The 16,703-nt window shown below is 40.4% G+C and overlaps 1 protein-coding gene across 3 annotated transcripts; it reads right to left on the reverse strand.

The window, feature by feature from the left end:
- nme7 (NME/NM23 family member 7) lies at positions 1–16,619 on the reverse strand. Of its 3 annotated transcripts, XR_009789467.1 has the most exons (13): positions 16,365–16,618; positions 14,766–14,873; positions 13,441–13,607; positions 13,076–13,186; positions 12,574–12,624; positions 11,152–11,368; positions 9,600–9,705; positions 7,150–7,214; positions 6,335–6,403; positions 6,149–6,250; positions 5,979–6,077; positions 1,580–1,687; positions 1–70 (listed from the first exon to the last, which is right to left on the reverse strand). XR_009789467.1 is itself a non-coding variant. In XM_061780218.1 (12 exons), the coding sequence occupies exons 1-12, from the start codon at positions 16,365–16,367 to the stop codon at positions 38–40; spliced, it is 1,140 nt and encodes a 379-aa protein (XP_061636202.1). In that variant the 5' UTR covers positions 16,368–16,616; the 3' UTR covers positions 1–37. The 3 variants fall into 3 exon arrangements, 2 of the variants coding, with proteins under 2 accessions (XP_061636202.1, XP_061636204.1); XM_061780218.1 differs by lacking the exon at positions 5,979–6,077 and having other exon boundaries at positions 16,365–16,616; XM_061780220.1 differs by lacking the exons at positions 5,979–6,077; positions 12,574–12,624 and having other exon boundaries at positions 16,365–16,619.
- Positions 16,620–16,703: the final 84 nt, after the last annotated feature.

The raw sequence follows: 16,703 nt of genomic DNA on the forward strand, positions 1-16,703 counted from the left end.
TTTCGTTTTAAAATTGTATTTATTATTATTTATTCGGTCATCCGTCCAAGATCTTGAAGAAGTACTGCACCTGAGGATCACAAAATGTCCGCCCGGTCAGGATCAAGGGCAAATGGTTAACAGGGAGGCATTATGTTACCCCCCCCCCCCCCTCCAATCGTGCCCCTGTCCTCCGCCACTAAACAAAAGCTTTTGTTTCAAATCCCACTGTCGTTTTTTGTTCCCGTCACACTGAGAGATCTGAGGCGGGACCGGGGCCGGGGCCCACGCTGCGGTCATGAGACCAAAGAGGGGGGGGTTGCGGGTTTAACATAGCCCCTCATGCTGAAACTTTTTCAAGATTGTCGTGTATTAATTTAACCAGCAGGAATTGGGGGGGGGGGGGGGGGGACCACACCGTGAACTTGTAAATCCATTCCAAAGCCAGTGTTTGTTTCATGCTGCCACAACACAGAAGTTTGACTTTTTATCTTGAAGAAAAGAATAATAATCTGCCCTTTTTTTCTAAAAAAAAAAAACCCAAAACAGACAAAAACAAAGACTATTTTCATATGATTACTACTTCTCTCTACAATGATCCCAGAATATTTGACTATCTTGAAAATATTGACTTTCTCTCTCAAAAAATGAGACTTCCTAAGAAAACGACTTTCTTTCCTGCTCAAATGCATTTTTTCCTCTCTAAATATTTTACTTTAAATCTTGAAAATCTTGACTTTCACCAAAAAATATGAGACATTATTGTCATACATTTAAGACTTTTTTCCCCCCCTTTCTCAAATTCAAATCTTTTTTCTTGAAAGGCTATCTTGAATTTATATTCTCCTAAAATCACAGTTTTTTCCCCCCCTAAATACTTGACTTTCTCAAAAATTACAATTTGGTAAAATATATGACTATCTCTGAAATATGCAACTTTTTGGCTCAAAATATTTGACTTGAATTTTTCTCGAAAGAATGAGACAATTCTCATAAAATTCCAACTTGTTTTCCCCTTAAAATACATAACTTTTTCCTAAATATACCCATTTCTTTCTCAAATATTTGACGACCTTAAAAAAGTATGACCCTTAATTCTCATGAGATTACAACTTTTTTTCCTCAAATCTTTTACATTTTCCACAAATTTGAATTTCGGTAAAGTATATCTGTCCATCCATTTTTTTTTCTGCTTATCTGGAGTTTTTCCCCCTCATATTAAAATTTAAGCCTTAAAATGTTGACTTTTTGCCCCCCCCCCACCAAAAAGACTTTATTGTCATATGATTAGAGTTTTTCTGGAGAATTTTGACTTTTTTCTCAAAAATGTGAGTTTAGGTAAAATATGACATTTCTTTTAACACTAAGAAATATTCTTGTTGACTGAATTTTTTGTCTCTGAAAAAAATGAGAATTTTGGTAAAATATGACTGTTTCTCTCCAATATACACATTTTCTTGGAAATATTTGACTTCTTGAAAAATATGAAACTTCTCATAAGTTTCATATTTTTCAAGAAGTGAGCTCCACTCGTCCCTCGTGTCTCGGTTTGGACGCTTCCGTTCTGCAAAGCTACCCAGCGCGGTAAGTAAACAATCACCTCCAGGATGGCGTCTTCCGCGAGGTCTGTGCAGTGGACGGCGTTCTTGACTTTGTCGCTGCCGTAGATGGCTCGCAGCGTGGACGGACGGAGGTGGCGAGCGATGTCCTGCGAAAGGGGAAAACAAAGTTCAGGAAGTAGGATGCCAGCCGCATCCTGAGGGAGGAAACACGTTTTTATGACACTCGCTGGACACTTGATTGGGGACACCTGGAAAATCAGTTACACACACACAATGGATGGCTCCAAAAGTGTGTTGGACCCAAAATGGCAGCGCATGGCAGCATCCTGAGCGCCAGTGTCTTTCCTTCAAGGTCACCGTAAACTCGCCTCCAGGAAACGAAACACACAAAAGACGATTGTTAACTGTATAGGGAGGAAGCTGGCAAAGAAAGTCGGCTGTGTAAATGGCAGGAAGTCGCCACAGGAATTCAATTCCCAACATCCTTCATTGTCCTTTAAAACGAACCTATGCGCCTTTGATGAGTGTCATTTTCATGGATGAACTATTTCACTCTTACACACACTGTCCAGGTCAAATTTGATATTTGATAGCAATACAAATACCCTTAATGTCATTATTTCACTGTGAAATGTAATGACTTTTCCTAAAGTCAACGACAAAAAAAAAACCAAAAACAAAAATATTTGAAAATGTCATTGTTTTGTAAAGGTGCTAAAAAGTTAGCCCTTTTAGCCCTTCTGTTCCAAATTTGACTAAAATGAATTTTAGTTTGACCAGTGTGCGTTAAATCAAGCCAAACTGTGGGAATCGTGAAAAGGTGAAAGTACATATTTCATTACATGTTTTATTTACATTTTATTATTAAAATACATTATTTTTAATCTCTGTTATGTTTATATTATCAAAAAAGAGACCAAAATAACACTGGACCGATTCATTTATTTTTGTCATTTTTCATTTTCTGAAATGCTGACGTTTTTTTTTTTTGGGGCAGACGCAAATGGCGGCGTATGACATAGTTGTTCTTTTTTTCGCAAGTCCCTCCATCCATTCCCGAGAAGATTTCGGCCACGTTTCACGTAAACGAGTCGCTTACGTCGGATTGGAGAAGCGGTCACGTGACGCGAGTCTGATGAACAAAAAATACACGTGCGTCCCAATAAATTACAAATAGAAAACTTCACGTATTTCTGTCGTTCAATACAAAAACATATAGATTCACTAAACAGAGTAAACTATTTGACAATTTTACAATTGCAATGGTACATAAGAAACAGTCCAAATAAAGATTTGAAGATGGAAATGTGGTTGGAATTTGCTTTCTGAAAAGTATTTTCTTGTGATGAATGAATGTGTGTAATGTAAAACGGGACCGAGAAATGGCAATGGAGGAACAGTAGCGTTTCTTTTATGCAAGTGTACGATGAAACGAAATTGATTGCTGTTTCGCCATCGCATGCGGACAGAGCTCGCGAGTCTAATCTAGTTATTCTAGTTAACGGTCAAAAATCCACAGCGGACGCGCCCTCGGGGGGGAATCGGCTAATGTAAGGTCGGAAGGTCATGTGATCAGTCGGGCCTATTAGGTCATTGGTTACGCCGGCCGACAAAAGCGTGACGTCACAACCACTTACTATTATATATGGAGTAATATATTTAAGAAGTCCTCGTGATGTGTACTAGTGATGTAAAGAAAAAAAACTGGTTATTTGTATTCTTTGTATTTAGGGTAAGCTGATGAATCATTTATTTTAGACATTTGCTTGGGTACGGTTTGTAGAATCCGCACAAAGAAATCGGATTGCCAGTTGGTTCGGTACCCTAACAGTTAAATGAAAAAAAAAATTAGAATTTGGATTCATCAAAATGAGTCACGCTGTAAACATTTCTGGCAATAAACCAAGATTTCTTTTTAATAACAGTGAAACAGCGATATTTTTTCGCTTGCGGTTTCAGAATCGGATAATACCGGGTCCATGTCTAGTTTCAACCTTATTAACTGTAAGACCGAATATGCGTGACCGACAACAAGCAAGAGCCGGGACGCTTTCAACAGTTGCAGTAGCGCTGCTGTCAGTGTCAGCGGAAGAGTGACACGAATTCTGCTTTGCGCAACGAATGAGTGAGTATTCAAACTGTCCAAATGGTAAAGTGTATTCGTTGCTGATTGATGTTTTCAATTTACAGTAAAAACGTTCAGATGATGTGAGATAATAATCTTTAAAAAGGATTTCAAGATATGAGAATTGGATCAAATTCACATTTTAGTAGATCATAAATATTAGTACGCAAACGGGTGTGGAGGGCGTGACCCTCACGACTGTGTTTGCCCCCAAATGACCAAATGCATCCCCCCCCCCCGCCCCCCCGCCCTTGCTCCAGGACAAAATTCTTTCTCCGAACAAATAAAGAGGACCCGTTTTCGCTATTAATCAAACTTATGTTCCGTGTGTGTGTGTGTGTAGTTAAGGGGCTGCAGGTGCGTGAGGTGAAAGCTAATGGTTGCAACGTTAGGCGCTGTTGCCATGGCGATGAGAGGCGACAAGCTCGTCAGCAGGAATGTGACTCGGCACCATTTTTTGCTTAAAAAAAAAAAAAAAAGTTTTTCTTCTTTATCTTAGCATTCTGCTAAGCTTAAATTCAGAAATTATAAATCAAAATTCAGAAATTATAAATCAAAATCAAAATATTCGTGTTTATTTCCTGTTTCTTTACTGCTAGCCTATGCGTTTCTTACCACATGCCATGTTAAGGTCAGTTATTGATGATTAATATAAAAATAAAACATAATCCACATTTTTTTTTAAATACAAATGTCATTTTTCAAAGTCAATTGTGTACTAAAAATACCATTCAATATTTAATATTAATTTCCCAATTATAATTATATTACTGATTAATATTCTAATATTAATCATTAAAAAAATTGAAAATAATTGGTAAATAAATCTAAATCAAACACAAAATGATAATATAATATTCATGACTCATTCTTATTGTTGCTTGACATTTTACATGCTTCTTCCTACGCTCTTAAAACGCAACGCTGGAAATGGAGAAACTATTTTCCTGACTAATTAGTAAATAATCTTTAATATTACTAACTACAAAAATTGAAATAAATAAACAGTAGTAGCTTGATACATCAAAATGAAATAAATATAAGGAACTAGTGAAAAATAATAAGATAAATGCAATATTTTTTTCGGGATTAAATGATGATGATGATTATTATTATTATTATTATTATTATTTTTTTTTACTTCTTCGCAGCAAATGAAGGTTAATTGATCGGTGAATGATTTCCAGGCAGGTCACAGGAGCGCACAGCCTGCCGCTCTCCGCTTGCCAAAATAATCAGGCCGGCTCGATTGCGGGCCGCAACCATGTATTGTCTTTCAAATGAGCTATTGGGGGACAGGGGGGGGGGGGGGCGCCACGCTAACCAATCGGAACGAGCCTCCGACCGCGGTGCGGAGGTCACGGTGTTGTGGCTCATGGTCAGAATGGACTATTGACTAATGGATCCGAAACACATGACTGCACAACTGTCAGTGCTCATAATAAAAGACAGCCCATCTTTTTTATCGATCAGACGCGACACTCATTGATGACGCATTCGGGGTGTGTGTGTGTGCGTGTGTGTGTTTGTGTGCGTCTGTCATCACCTGCCTGGAGTTCACACAACGACGTGAAAAGAAGCACAACAATAGCTGTGACAGACACACACAATTAGAATAATGATTAATTCAATAAACAACAATAACGATAGCGTTGGGGTTAACGTAAAATAAAAGTATAAATAAATAAAGAGAACAAAAATACTCAACGCGTAAATAACCAAAACTAAAATAAATAAATAAATAAGTGAAATTAAAATTACCGATTGGCAATAGCAAAGCAACAGGAAATGAATCAAATTAAAATTTTAAACACAAAATAAATACAAAAATAAATAAATGCTAAATATGTGGTAAAAATCAAAGAACAAATAATTTAATAATAGATGAAAATAAATCATAACGTAGAAATACGCAACAAAATAAGAAATCAAATAAATAATATATGACATGAAAATAAACAAGGGACAAATGAATGAAATAGGACATAAAAATGCAAACATAAAATAAACAATAGATAACTAAATGCAATAGCAAATAAATGAAACCAAAACAAAAATACGACAGCAAAAATCACATAAACAGGGACATTGAAACATAAAAGGGAAAATAAAACCCGAATAAATCTAATAAAGAATGAAGAAAGAAAATAACAACAAATTAACACGGTGCAAGAGATTGACAGCCACGTACGCACAAATTCCATTGAAACATCGTGTTGGCTGTGTCAGGAGCACAAACATATACCATCCCAATTGTATGCGCGTCTTGTGCGTAAACACACATGATCGCTCATTCGTGATTACACACTCACTTGGTCACATCATCGCAGGAATGCGTCGCCGGCACGCATTGGGGAGAAGCCGCCGGCAACTCTGCCATTTGGAATCGTGTGCTTCCTCTATTTACTCAACTGCAGATGGTTAAAGCAACAGATGGCACACCAAGAGTTTGTGAGAAAATGTCGCCAAACGGCGGACTCACCGGATCGGCGGGCCCGCAGAAGTCGCGGAAGGTCTTGGCTACGTCGGCGCCGTGGAGCTCCAGGACCATGCTGGGTCCCAAAGACAGCTCCGTCACCATGTCCTGTGCGGAAGGGGGGGGGGGGGGGGAAAAATCAAGGTTGCTAATCGGGTCGCAATATGCGCGCTAATGTCAACATTCGCTCACCGCGTATTCCGTCACGACGCCTTTGTAGACTTCGTAGAACTCCTCGGCGTTGGCTCGGTCCACGTTGAACTGGGGACAAGTAGCAGCAGCGGCGGCGGAAGGAAGAAGTAGCGGTGGTGGTAGAAGAAGAAGTCGTCATTCTAGTTATTTTTCTAACAGTAGTTGTTGTGGTAGAGAGTCGTAGAAAAATAACAAGTACAAGTAGTAGAGGACAATCATTAGTATTCGTAGTAGAGGAAGAACTTGCCGTGGTAGTAGAAGAACTACTACTACTTGGAGAGGTAGTAATAGTAACAGAAGAACTAGTAGTAATCGTAGTAGTAGAAAAAGAACCAGTAGTCGTCTTAGAAGTCATAGTAGAATAAGAAAAGCTAGTGCAGAGAAGAACTAGTAGTAGATGGAGTAGTCACAGTAGAAGAAGAACTAGTGGTGGTAGAAGTAGTCATAACAGTACAATTACTAGTGGTAGTAAAAAAAAATAATAATAAAAAAAAAGAACTAGTAGGAGTAGTTGAAGTACTATTAGTTGTAGAAGAACCAGTAGTAGTAGCAACAGTTAAAGAACTAGTAGTAGTAGAAGAAGAACTAGAAGTAGTAGTAGTGGTAGTAGAAGTGCTTGAAGAACGAATAGTAGTATTTAGAGAATTACTAGTAGTAGATTACGGAGAAGAGGAACTAGTGGTAGTAGAAGAACTACTAGTAGCAGTAGTAGTAGTAAAATAACTACTAGTAGTAGAAGAAGAATTCTTAGCAGTCACCAGCGTCGACGCTGCCCACTTGCGTCCCAATACTTCTGTCACAGTGTGCGTGTTTACCATTTGCAGCGCCGAGATGTGAAACCCGCCCGCGGCGATGGAGTTGACGATCTTCCCGGCCAGGCCTGCCGACAAATCGACATCTTTTCAGGCCGTGTGACCCTGAACGCACCGCTGTGCTTCTTACTGGCTCCCTCGGGTTTTCCGTATCGGCACCGAGACGCTCTCGTGGCGGATTGGAAAACGGGACGTAGAACGAGAAAGACGGAAACGGCCAAGGTCACACGGGATGATGATAAGACGTTTGCCATTCGGGCTCAATTTGGCTCGTGTGCCCCTCTCCCTCTAAGGAAAAACAAAATGATAAAAAAAACAGCTGCTCTTGTTGCTAGGCGACCCGCTACTACTTGTGGGTGCCTGGCAACAGGAGCTTCTTCTATTCCAGTCATGTCTGCACGGGGCGTTTGCGAGAGCGTGACCGCCGTGACGCCGCGGACTCGTCTGGATTGCCACCGAGCGGCCGTCGCGGCGTTTCTGACAAGATGGACGCCGGGCTTGTCGATCACAAACGCCGCCTTTCCGCAACATTCCGCTGTTACTATTACGCCGTGTTCATCTTGCTCGTAACCACCGGAGATTTCATTAGGGACACTTGCGCAATCTAATCAGGCACAAGAGCCGCCGATCGAAAATGCGTTCCGAGTGACTTTGCCGTGTTTCTAACGCCACCGCGACCGTGTGGCAACATTTTGGTTTCAAGCCAGATGAACGCAGGCACCCCGCTAACACCAACGAGCTGCTACGTCACATTCGTATAAAGTCGCAACAAAGACAACACGAGCCAGAGTCTCCTTTATTTGGATTTTTCATCTCAAGATATTTGATTGATTCTTCTACATTGTGATACCAATGTTCATTCCCAGTATTTGAATTCGAGTGAATTGTTCTGAAAAAGGATGCACTTGCATTGTTATCCTCTAGTGACATTGTATCAGTGGCATAAAAGACGTCAACAATACTATTGTCTTGCCGTGATAGTTTTGGGGAAAATAATATACTGAGAGAGCGCAAGTAACAAACAGTATAAAAAAAAATAGAGTGTAATGTAACTGTAATACAAATCTGCAATATAGCGGGACCGCGAAGCAAGAACCGTGAGGATTACTGTATCTGTATTCCGTTCTGATGAGTTGCAGGGACTCATCGGTTCCATGACGTCGCGCAATCGTCTCCGGCAGCCAAACGAACGTGACGGTCCGAGGCTCCGGTTTGTATAAACCAAACATCTCGACGCGTCCCGACAGGAGACGTAAACTCCTTCGGCAACCGTCATCACCCTGGCGTGGCTCCAGGAAGGTGTGGCGGGAGGAACGCGCATGCCATCGTGATCCCGGCGGGTCTTCAAAGGTGCACGTGTATTTATTAACAGGGGAGTGAACGCAAGCAGTCATTTATGCTGTCACTTCGGATTGCACGGCTTTTCGAATCTCAAATTGAAAAGATTTCATAAGTCGCCGATCCCCGTAAAAGGATTTAGAGGAGTGCTCTGCGGGTCACGACAATAAAGCCGAAAATTCCCCGCAAATAAGAGACAGAGAGGAGCCCTGGCCGAGTAATTGACGCCCACCAAGATTTGGGGGGATTTTTTATTTACAATTCCCTACATCACAGGTGTCAAACCCATGACCCGGGGGCCAGATCTGGCCCGCCACGTCATTTTATCCGGCCCGCGAAAGCAAATGATTCGAACGTCGACTTCATGTTTCTTGCGAAAATATCAAAATTGTAAATCGTAAACACTAAAATATCCTTTCGAACTCATCGGACAACATTACCCTTCAAGAGAAATGTCTTACAGGTGATTTGATTTCGACAAAAGAAATCACCGGCAGGGCGCGTGTGCATGCGCATGCAGCGATGACGCTACGTAAGTCAAATACTGGATGGCTAAGTCACAATAAAGTCACTTGTCTTAACCTTCCAGTTTCAAGCATGTACAAAGTTACTGTAGCAAGTCAATTCCTCACTAAATATCAAATCATAAACTACTGCTCAGTCACAACATATGCATGTTGACTATATGCTGTGTTCCTGTTTGACCAGCTATCAGTTGGCTAAACTGCAAAGTTAACGTAGCTAAGCGGTCTTTGTAGGTTTTATAGCGACGGATGACATGAGACGGTCGTAGCCATCGCTTCTCTTATCCTTGCGTTGTCTTGCCATTCTATTTTTCAAATGCAAATGTAATCACCAATGTTGTCAAATCGAGTCTCACTCCTGTCAAGTCACGCAAGCCGAGTCCCCCACCTCTGCCACTCAACAACCTAGGCTTAACTTAGCTCCGCTCGACATGCAAAGGGTTTCTCCCATACTTCCTTGAAACCAATTCGTGTACTTCTTTCCAATTTAGAGAGGCCTGTGGCAGCATTTTAGGGCCTTTCACAAAAGAGCACAAAGCCCGCAAATAACTGGGAATAGTTTCCACAGAAAGGTCCACGGCTCGCCGTTACCTTGGGAGACAGCGTGAGGTTTGATGATGCAACACGTGCACTGCGAATAGAGGGCCGTGTTGACGGGGCCGTGGCAGATTGTGGTCGGGAAGAAGAACTCCAGCTCCTGTGCCGCGAGAACACAACGCACGTTAGAATACGGCGCCTCCTTGCCACGACGCCGACGCTAACGAAGGCAGGCGAGACGGGGCGTAAAGACGAGTGGGAACAGAAACATTTATGAGGGATGACAAAGACTTGACAGAATGTGAGGACGACAAGACGATGGATGGATGACATGGAAACTTGTCAGGACGACATTAAAACTTGAGAAGAAATTCAAGACTCGGATAGAACATTAAAACCAGATGGCACATCAACATTAACACATTCACTGCCATTGACGGCTTTAGAAGTCAAATATCCATGCTAACCGGGAAGGCTGGCAGTGAATGAGTTAAGACTTGGCAGGCCATTAAGGTGAATGTGCACATTGACACGATAAGATGAGTGAGGACGTTAAGGCTGGATTTACACTGCATGACACGATTACAACTTTTTTGGGCACAACATTAGTAGTTAAAAAAAAAAAAAAAAAAAAAAAAAAAGGACTTCGCTCTACACTGTAAAACTGAAAAGGTTGGTTGCACCCAGCACATGACTATGCATGATTTATGTATGTGTGTATATATATATATTCTTATTATTATATATTCTAACATAGTAAAACTGTGTTAAAGAAGCATTCAAACATGCACTCACGAAAAGTGGGACCACATGAAATTTTTACTTGCACACATATGCGACCATTTTGATCGCAGTCTCGAGCCCTGGACGACAAGTAGAAGAGGAAACCCTAGCAGTCGTAGTAGTAATAGGACAAGAAGTAGTCGTATTAATAGTAGTAGCAGCAGCAGTATCAAAGGGGATAGTAGTAGTAGGAAAATAACTATTAGGAGTAGTACTACTTCTAGCAGTAGTAAAACTAGTAGTAGGAATCGTAGTAGAAGAAGAAGAAATAGCAGTAGTAGTAACTACTAGTAGTAGCAGGAGAAGAAGCAGTAGCAGTTATACTAAAAGTAAAGGAACAAAAAAACAATAGCAGTAATAGCGGTAGTAGAAGTAGTAGTAGTCATCATACTAGTAATAGTAGAAGTAGCAGTAGCAAAGGAAACAGAAGTACTGGTAGTAGTAGTAACATAACAACTAGTAGTTGTTCTACTACTACTTCTAGTAGTAGAACTACTGATACCAGCACACTACTACTACTAGTATAACAGACTGCTACTACTTCTTCCGCTATAACTACTAATACTCTAATTAGTTCTACTGCAACTAATATCATGTAGTGCTATTTCTTCTTTTATCTCTGCCGCTGGTACGACTAATACGACAAAGACCGCTAGTGCAAGAGACGACTGAAGGGATGTAAACAACAGAGACGGAATGAAGAGTACACAAGACATCAAACCTACGAGGACATTCGGACTACGGGAGATATTTGAGATTAGCGATAAGGACAATATAAGGACAGAAAGACGGGAAGGGTCATAGCGAACGTGAACCGGATTACCCTAGCTGCGGCGCTAAGCGAGTCGGAGCCGTGCGCCAGGTCGCTTCCCAGCTGCCCCCTGGCGCTCTGCGGCGCCTCCTTGTGCGCCGCCGCCGCCGCCGCCGCCGCCGCCGCCGCGTCCGAATGCCCCAGGAGGTTCCTCCAGACGGACACGGCCTCGTCGCCCACCAGCTCCAAGGCCACCACGGGACCAGAGCACACCTGCTGCACCAAGGAACTGACAAGAACAGTCATATATATATATATCTGCTGTATGTAGCTATATCATTCTTTCCAATATGTATTTATATTTAATACAGAGAGCAGTGACTTCAAACTTTGGAGTAATTTTCTTAGTATGTTTGACTTCCTCTTCCTTTCTGGTCTCTTTTCATTAGACTATTGGACTATTAGTTTTGATTCAACCCTATCTACTCTGCCCAGCAACAACTGCCTGCTTTATAGGCCGGCTGGGAAGTTGTGACTCAGTCCTATCTATTCTGCCTAGCAACAGCCGCATGATCTGCTTTCATTGACCAATTGTAATTTAGCCTTATATTATCCCACCGAGCGACAACTGCCTGCTCTATTTTTATAGGCCGACTGGGAAGTAGTGACTCAGTCCTATCTATTCTGCCTAGCAACAGCCGCATGATCTGCTTTCATTGACCAATTGTAATTTAGCCTTATATTATCCCACCGAGCAACAACTGCCTGCTCTATTTTTATAGACCGACTGGGAAGTAGTGACTCAGTCCTATCTATTCTGCCTAGCAACAGCCGCATGATCTGCTTTCATTGACCAATTGTAATTTAGCCTTATATTATCCCACCGAGCAACAACTGCCTGCTCTATTTTTATAGGCCGACTGGGAAGTAGTCACTCAGTCCTATCTATTCTGCCTAGCAACAACCGCATGATCTGCTTTCATTGACCAATTGTAATTTAGCCTTATATTATCCCACCGAGCAACAACTGCCTGCTCTATTTTTATAGGCCGACTGAGAAGTAGTGACTCAGTCCTATCTATTCTGCCTAGCAACCACTGCAGGATCTGCTTTCTTTCATTGACCAATTGTAATTCAGCCTTATATTATTCCGCCGAGCAACCGCATTCTCTCTTTTCACCGGAACTATTAGGAAGTTGTGACTCAGCCTAGCAACCGCTGTCTGCTTTCTTTTCATTGGTCTACTGGGCAGTTGCCCTATTTTAATCTCCCTAACAATAAATGCCCGCTCTCTCTTCAGTGGCCTATAGCATTGTAGTGATTGATCTACCTAATCTGCCTAGCAACCACATTCTGCTTATTTTTATTGGCCTATTAGGAATCTGAGCAACGCGATTGCGCTACGTTGCCGCCCGTGCTGGCAGGTTAAGATTTGACGTCCGTTGTGAGGCGCTATCGTGACACGCGTCACCTGCCGTCAACATTTCCACTCACTTGAAGAAGGGCTTCGACTGATGCTCCACATAAAAGTCTGCCGCTTGGCTCCTGTAAACGAAACGCACTGTAATTCCCGTATAAAATGAACAAACTGCTGTGTTGCCGCGATAGAACTCTACTCTCGTTTGTTGTTTATGTGGGGAAACCAATGAGAGGAGTCGAGCAACCGGAATGAATAAAACAAAGTGAGCCTTTGTGGGGAATGTGAACTACATCTCAGTAATGGCTACTGAAAAAGTCTGTTCATGGCTCATTAACTGGTGCTAACTGATTCCTAATCGTACAATATGCTTCTTTTATGTATGTCGGGGGCAGTCCATATGTGCGTGGAAGATCACTGGCAGCAATTCCATTTCATTTCCAAGATTGTTCATGACTGTGCTTTTTTTTAGCTATATGATCGTTAAAAAAAAAAAAAAGAAAAAAACAATAAAAAAAAAAACACACGAGTGGTACTCGTCGCACACTTTGAGACTCACTGATTTCAAGAGCGAATTACCATGTCAAGTGCGTCATCTTGGCGTTGGTGACCATCAGGTTGGCCTGGTTGGCCATTTCCAGGACATCGCCGACCTTGTTCACGCCGTCCGGCTTGAGCAGCGCGAGGGTTCTGGATGACATCACAGCATTTTATTGCACTCATTAGGAGCATCGGGGCTCTCGTGTGACTTTGTAAAGATTGACAAATGTGCGCTAAACGTGAAACCGGATGAGATTTGCTTCGAAAAAATCACTCATGTCATTATCTGACCTCGTCTCGCGTGATTATTCTGATCTGACGCCGCATTCGCATCCGGCCTTCTTCTTAAGAAGCTTCTAAAAATAATCTCCAGGCAGCTTTGGTAGATGAGGTGAGGCCGTTACCGTTCTTTTTTGCTGCCCAGCTTGGTGGCCGTGTATTTGTCGCCGTAGTCAACGATGTTGAGCTGCCGCGAGAAGACGTTGACACGGCCGCCCACAAACAGATCGCCCGGGCGCAGGTCGCCGTATTTGGTCCGCCGCAGGAAGATGCGCTGGTTCTTTACGTCAAACTGCCGTGAAAACACCAAAAGGTCCATCGACGTGGATTAACGGAGATAATAGCTACAGCGTTTGCTTTGCTAAGGAGGCATCAAAAGCTGTCATAAAGCAGCACTTCTAATCACGACAACACGCTGTCAGCATAGCAAAAAATAAATAAATGACAATAAATCGCAGCATATTCTCAAATAGTGGCCCGAGGTGTTTATTTACTTTGAATTTATAATGATGTAATGCTTTGCCGATATGTATGGAGGTTTTTTTCTGTGCCAATTATAACGATATATATAAAGTGAGTGAAATTTAAATGATTCAAATGTTAAATAAATTGTTCAATTCAAAGTCCCTATTAATCATAATGTTCAATTCAATGTGAAATAATTGTCTCAAACCTGTGTATTCGTCTTTTCATTTCACAAACAGTTGGTTCATTTCGTGACCGTTTAATACATTAAAGTAGGCATTTATTTCATGACTTCTACTTATTAATGAACTCATAATTAATGCAATGACATATATTTCAGGACCGTTTTTATTATATATTTATTTATTGTGCTTTTATTTCCTCTATTTAATGCCCTTCTGTATTTGACCTTTATATTCATTGATGCATTTATTTAATCACGATTTATTTATTTCAAGGCAATGTATTTGTATTTCATGACGTGTTGTTTATGTTGTTATTGAATGTGTTCACTTTTTTACGACTGATTTGTTTTATGACTGATTTATTTATCACCACATTTATATTTTTGATAACCTTTCTATTCAATTGAGTATTATTTTATTTAACAATTGTTTTATTTTGTGTCCAATGTACTTTTTTCGTTTCAAAAAAAAAAAATCTAATTATTAATTTTTTTTTTTTACTAATAACAAATTTTCTTTATTTAATGACCAACTCATTTATTTCAAGACAAATTTTTTTCATGACCACTTGTTTTTTTTAAAAATTTGTTTATTAATTGATTTTACTCACTGTTGTATTGCTTCACGAATAATGTTTAGCTCGAATAACTTTTTAACAACCTTTTATACATTAAATCAAGCCTTTACTTAACCATTGATGCATTCATTTACTGTCCAATTGTTTCCCTTATTATTATTTTGTCTAATGCCCTGTTGGTAATAGTTTTGATTTAATAACCAATTAATTTATTCAATTGTACCATCTCCACGGAGCTGTCATGGGGGTAGTAAAAGAGTTGGTAGCGCCGCAGGAGAGCCGCCGTCGGGTCGTACCAATCGGCCAGGAAGGCAAAGCGGTCCTTCTCCTCCTTGAAAACAAAACACATTAATATTAGCTACACCAGCACTGTTTAATTCAGATTCAGAAAACTATTTATAGCCATGGGGCAATTAAGGAAGCAGAGAGCGGTACAGTTACTTATTCAAAGTTTACAACATAAGTACGGGAAAAATATACAGGACGTACTGTGATATTGCTTGATTGCTTTTTATTTGGTATAGTTTAATCGTTCAATAAGCAATCGTTAGATGAAAATTGATTTTGCAATCAACTGCCAACGCAAAATCAATATTGATCCGATTCCGATTCGATAGCTGCAGCTACAATACACGCTTCGCAACCCTTAAACATACCAGGCACTACTTTCGCTAATTAGCAATTGCATTACGTTTCTTAGTCAGTGATACATAGACACGCTCGATATAATTGTCTTTAGTGAGACAAAAACAATTTTCCACCCTGCTGGACAGTAATAAAAATTTAAAAAATCGATTCTATTCTGAACTCCTTATCTTTAGTTGGTCACTTACTGTACCACACTGGAAGCCTCTACTGAAATTTTCTGTCATTCGCTGTCAAGCTATTATTATAATGCAGGGCTGAAACGACTAATCAAATAACTCAAATAATTTTACAAAAAAATAAATGAAATAAAAAAAAATAAAAAAAAAAAAAAGGGTTGACCGAAAAGCTCTGCCTCAAAACTTCACAACGCTAATTTTTCCACACTAACTAATGTTACTATGAATGCATCTTTGTTCATCTATCTGTGCCAACGACGTATTGTGACAGGCAGCGCAATTAAATGCTTTTGCACTAGATGGCAGAAGGTGCAAGTACTCTACCTGTTGTCATTCATACGAGAGAAACATTTCACACAGAGCAAATCAAATGAGTAAATAGAGACGAAGTGATCATAATTTCAGTATATCTACCTTTTGTGACATTTTTGTTTGTATGCGGCGAGATTTTTTTTGTCTTTTTTGTAAAATGTGCCGAGTCTCAATAAAGGTTGAAAAACGCTTGTTGAAACTAAACACCAAAGCGCAAAGGTAGCATTATAGCGCTCCCTATTGGCGAAACCGACACGTTACAGATTTATCTGCCATCTTTGACACACACAAAAAGTCATGAATTTATGAAATTATTGATATTTTGTACATGTGTAGCTAATGATGCTGCGGTTTTTATTGTAGCAACAATCCCCATAGCAACGGAAAATGAACACAAATGCACACATTAACGACTCAAATGTACTTGCTAATGTGCTAGACCGACATCTAACGAACATTTATAACGACGATTTTTTATTTACTCCAGTTACTCATATTACGTGAAAATGTACGATTAATCGTTTATTCACTTTATCTGTAGTCCTCACCGCGCTCGTGCATACGAACGCGAAGCACAATTGACAACTTTCGACGACTTCTCTTTTTATTAACCGAAGGCGAATGTAAAGCTAACAGCGTGTCCGCGTTGTCTTTTATGTATAAAAGACACATTTTCCTCAACTTACCATTTTCTACGCGTTAACAGTTATCATTTCCCAAATGCTGAGCTCGGCAAGCATTAGCAAGTTAGCCCCGGCTGTGCTCGTGGTGCGTTGACGTTCCAGCTTTACAGTCCGAGTTGTCACCAAATCCCTTGATATTTTCAATGCGTGAACTTCACAATGTTTCTGAATGCATTTTATGCATAATCTTTCTTAATTGAAACTATATTTTGCATTTTTAAAAACAATATTATTTTTTGAAACCACTTGAGACGTTTATGTCTTTATTACTCGTGGGCTGACACGTAGATGAAAGCTGAAGTTAAAATCAACGAGGATTTTTGAATGGGGCATTTGTTCCTA

This window comes from Phyllopteryx taeniolatus, chromosome 7 (assembly GCF_024500385.1).
Source record: "Phyllopteryx taeniolatus isolate TA_2022b chromosome 7, UOR_Ptae_1.2, whole genome shotgun sequence".
In the NCBI taxonomy this organism is placed as follows: domain Eukaryota; kingdom Metazoa; phylum Chordata; class Actinopteri; order Syngnathiformes; family Syngnathidae; genus Phyllopteryx; species Phyllopteryx taeniolatus.

Bases quoted from the DNA above. Each gene is read 5' to 3' on its own strand.
- nme7 (XM_061780218.1), bottom strand. The intron at 13,608-14,765 runs GTACAATTGAAT...TTTTCACGGCAG, and splicing joins ATGACAGCTCCGTGGAGATG to TTTGACGTAAAGAACCAGCG. The intron at 1,688-6,148 runs GTGAGTCCGCCG...CCCCTTTCGCAG, and splicing joins TCTGCGGGCCCGCCGATCCG to GACATCGCTCGCCACCTCCG.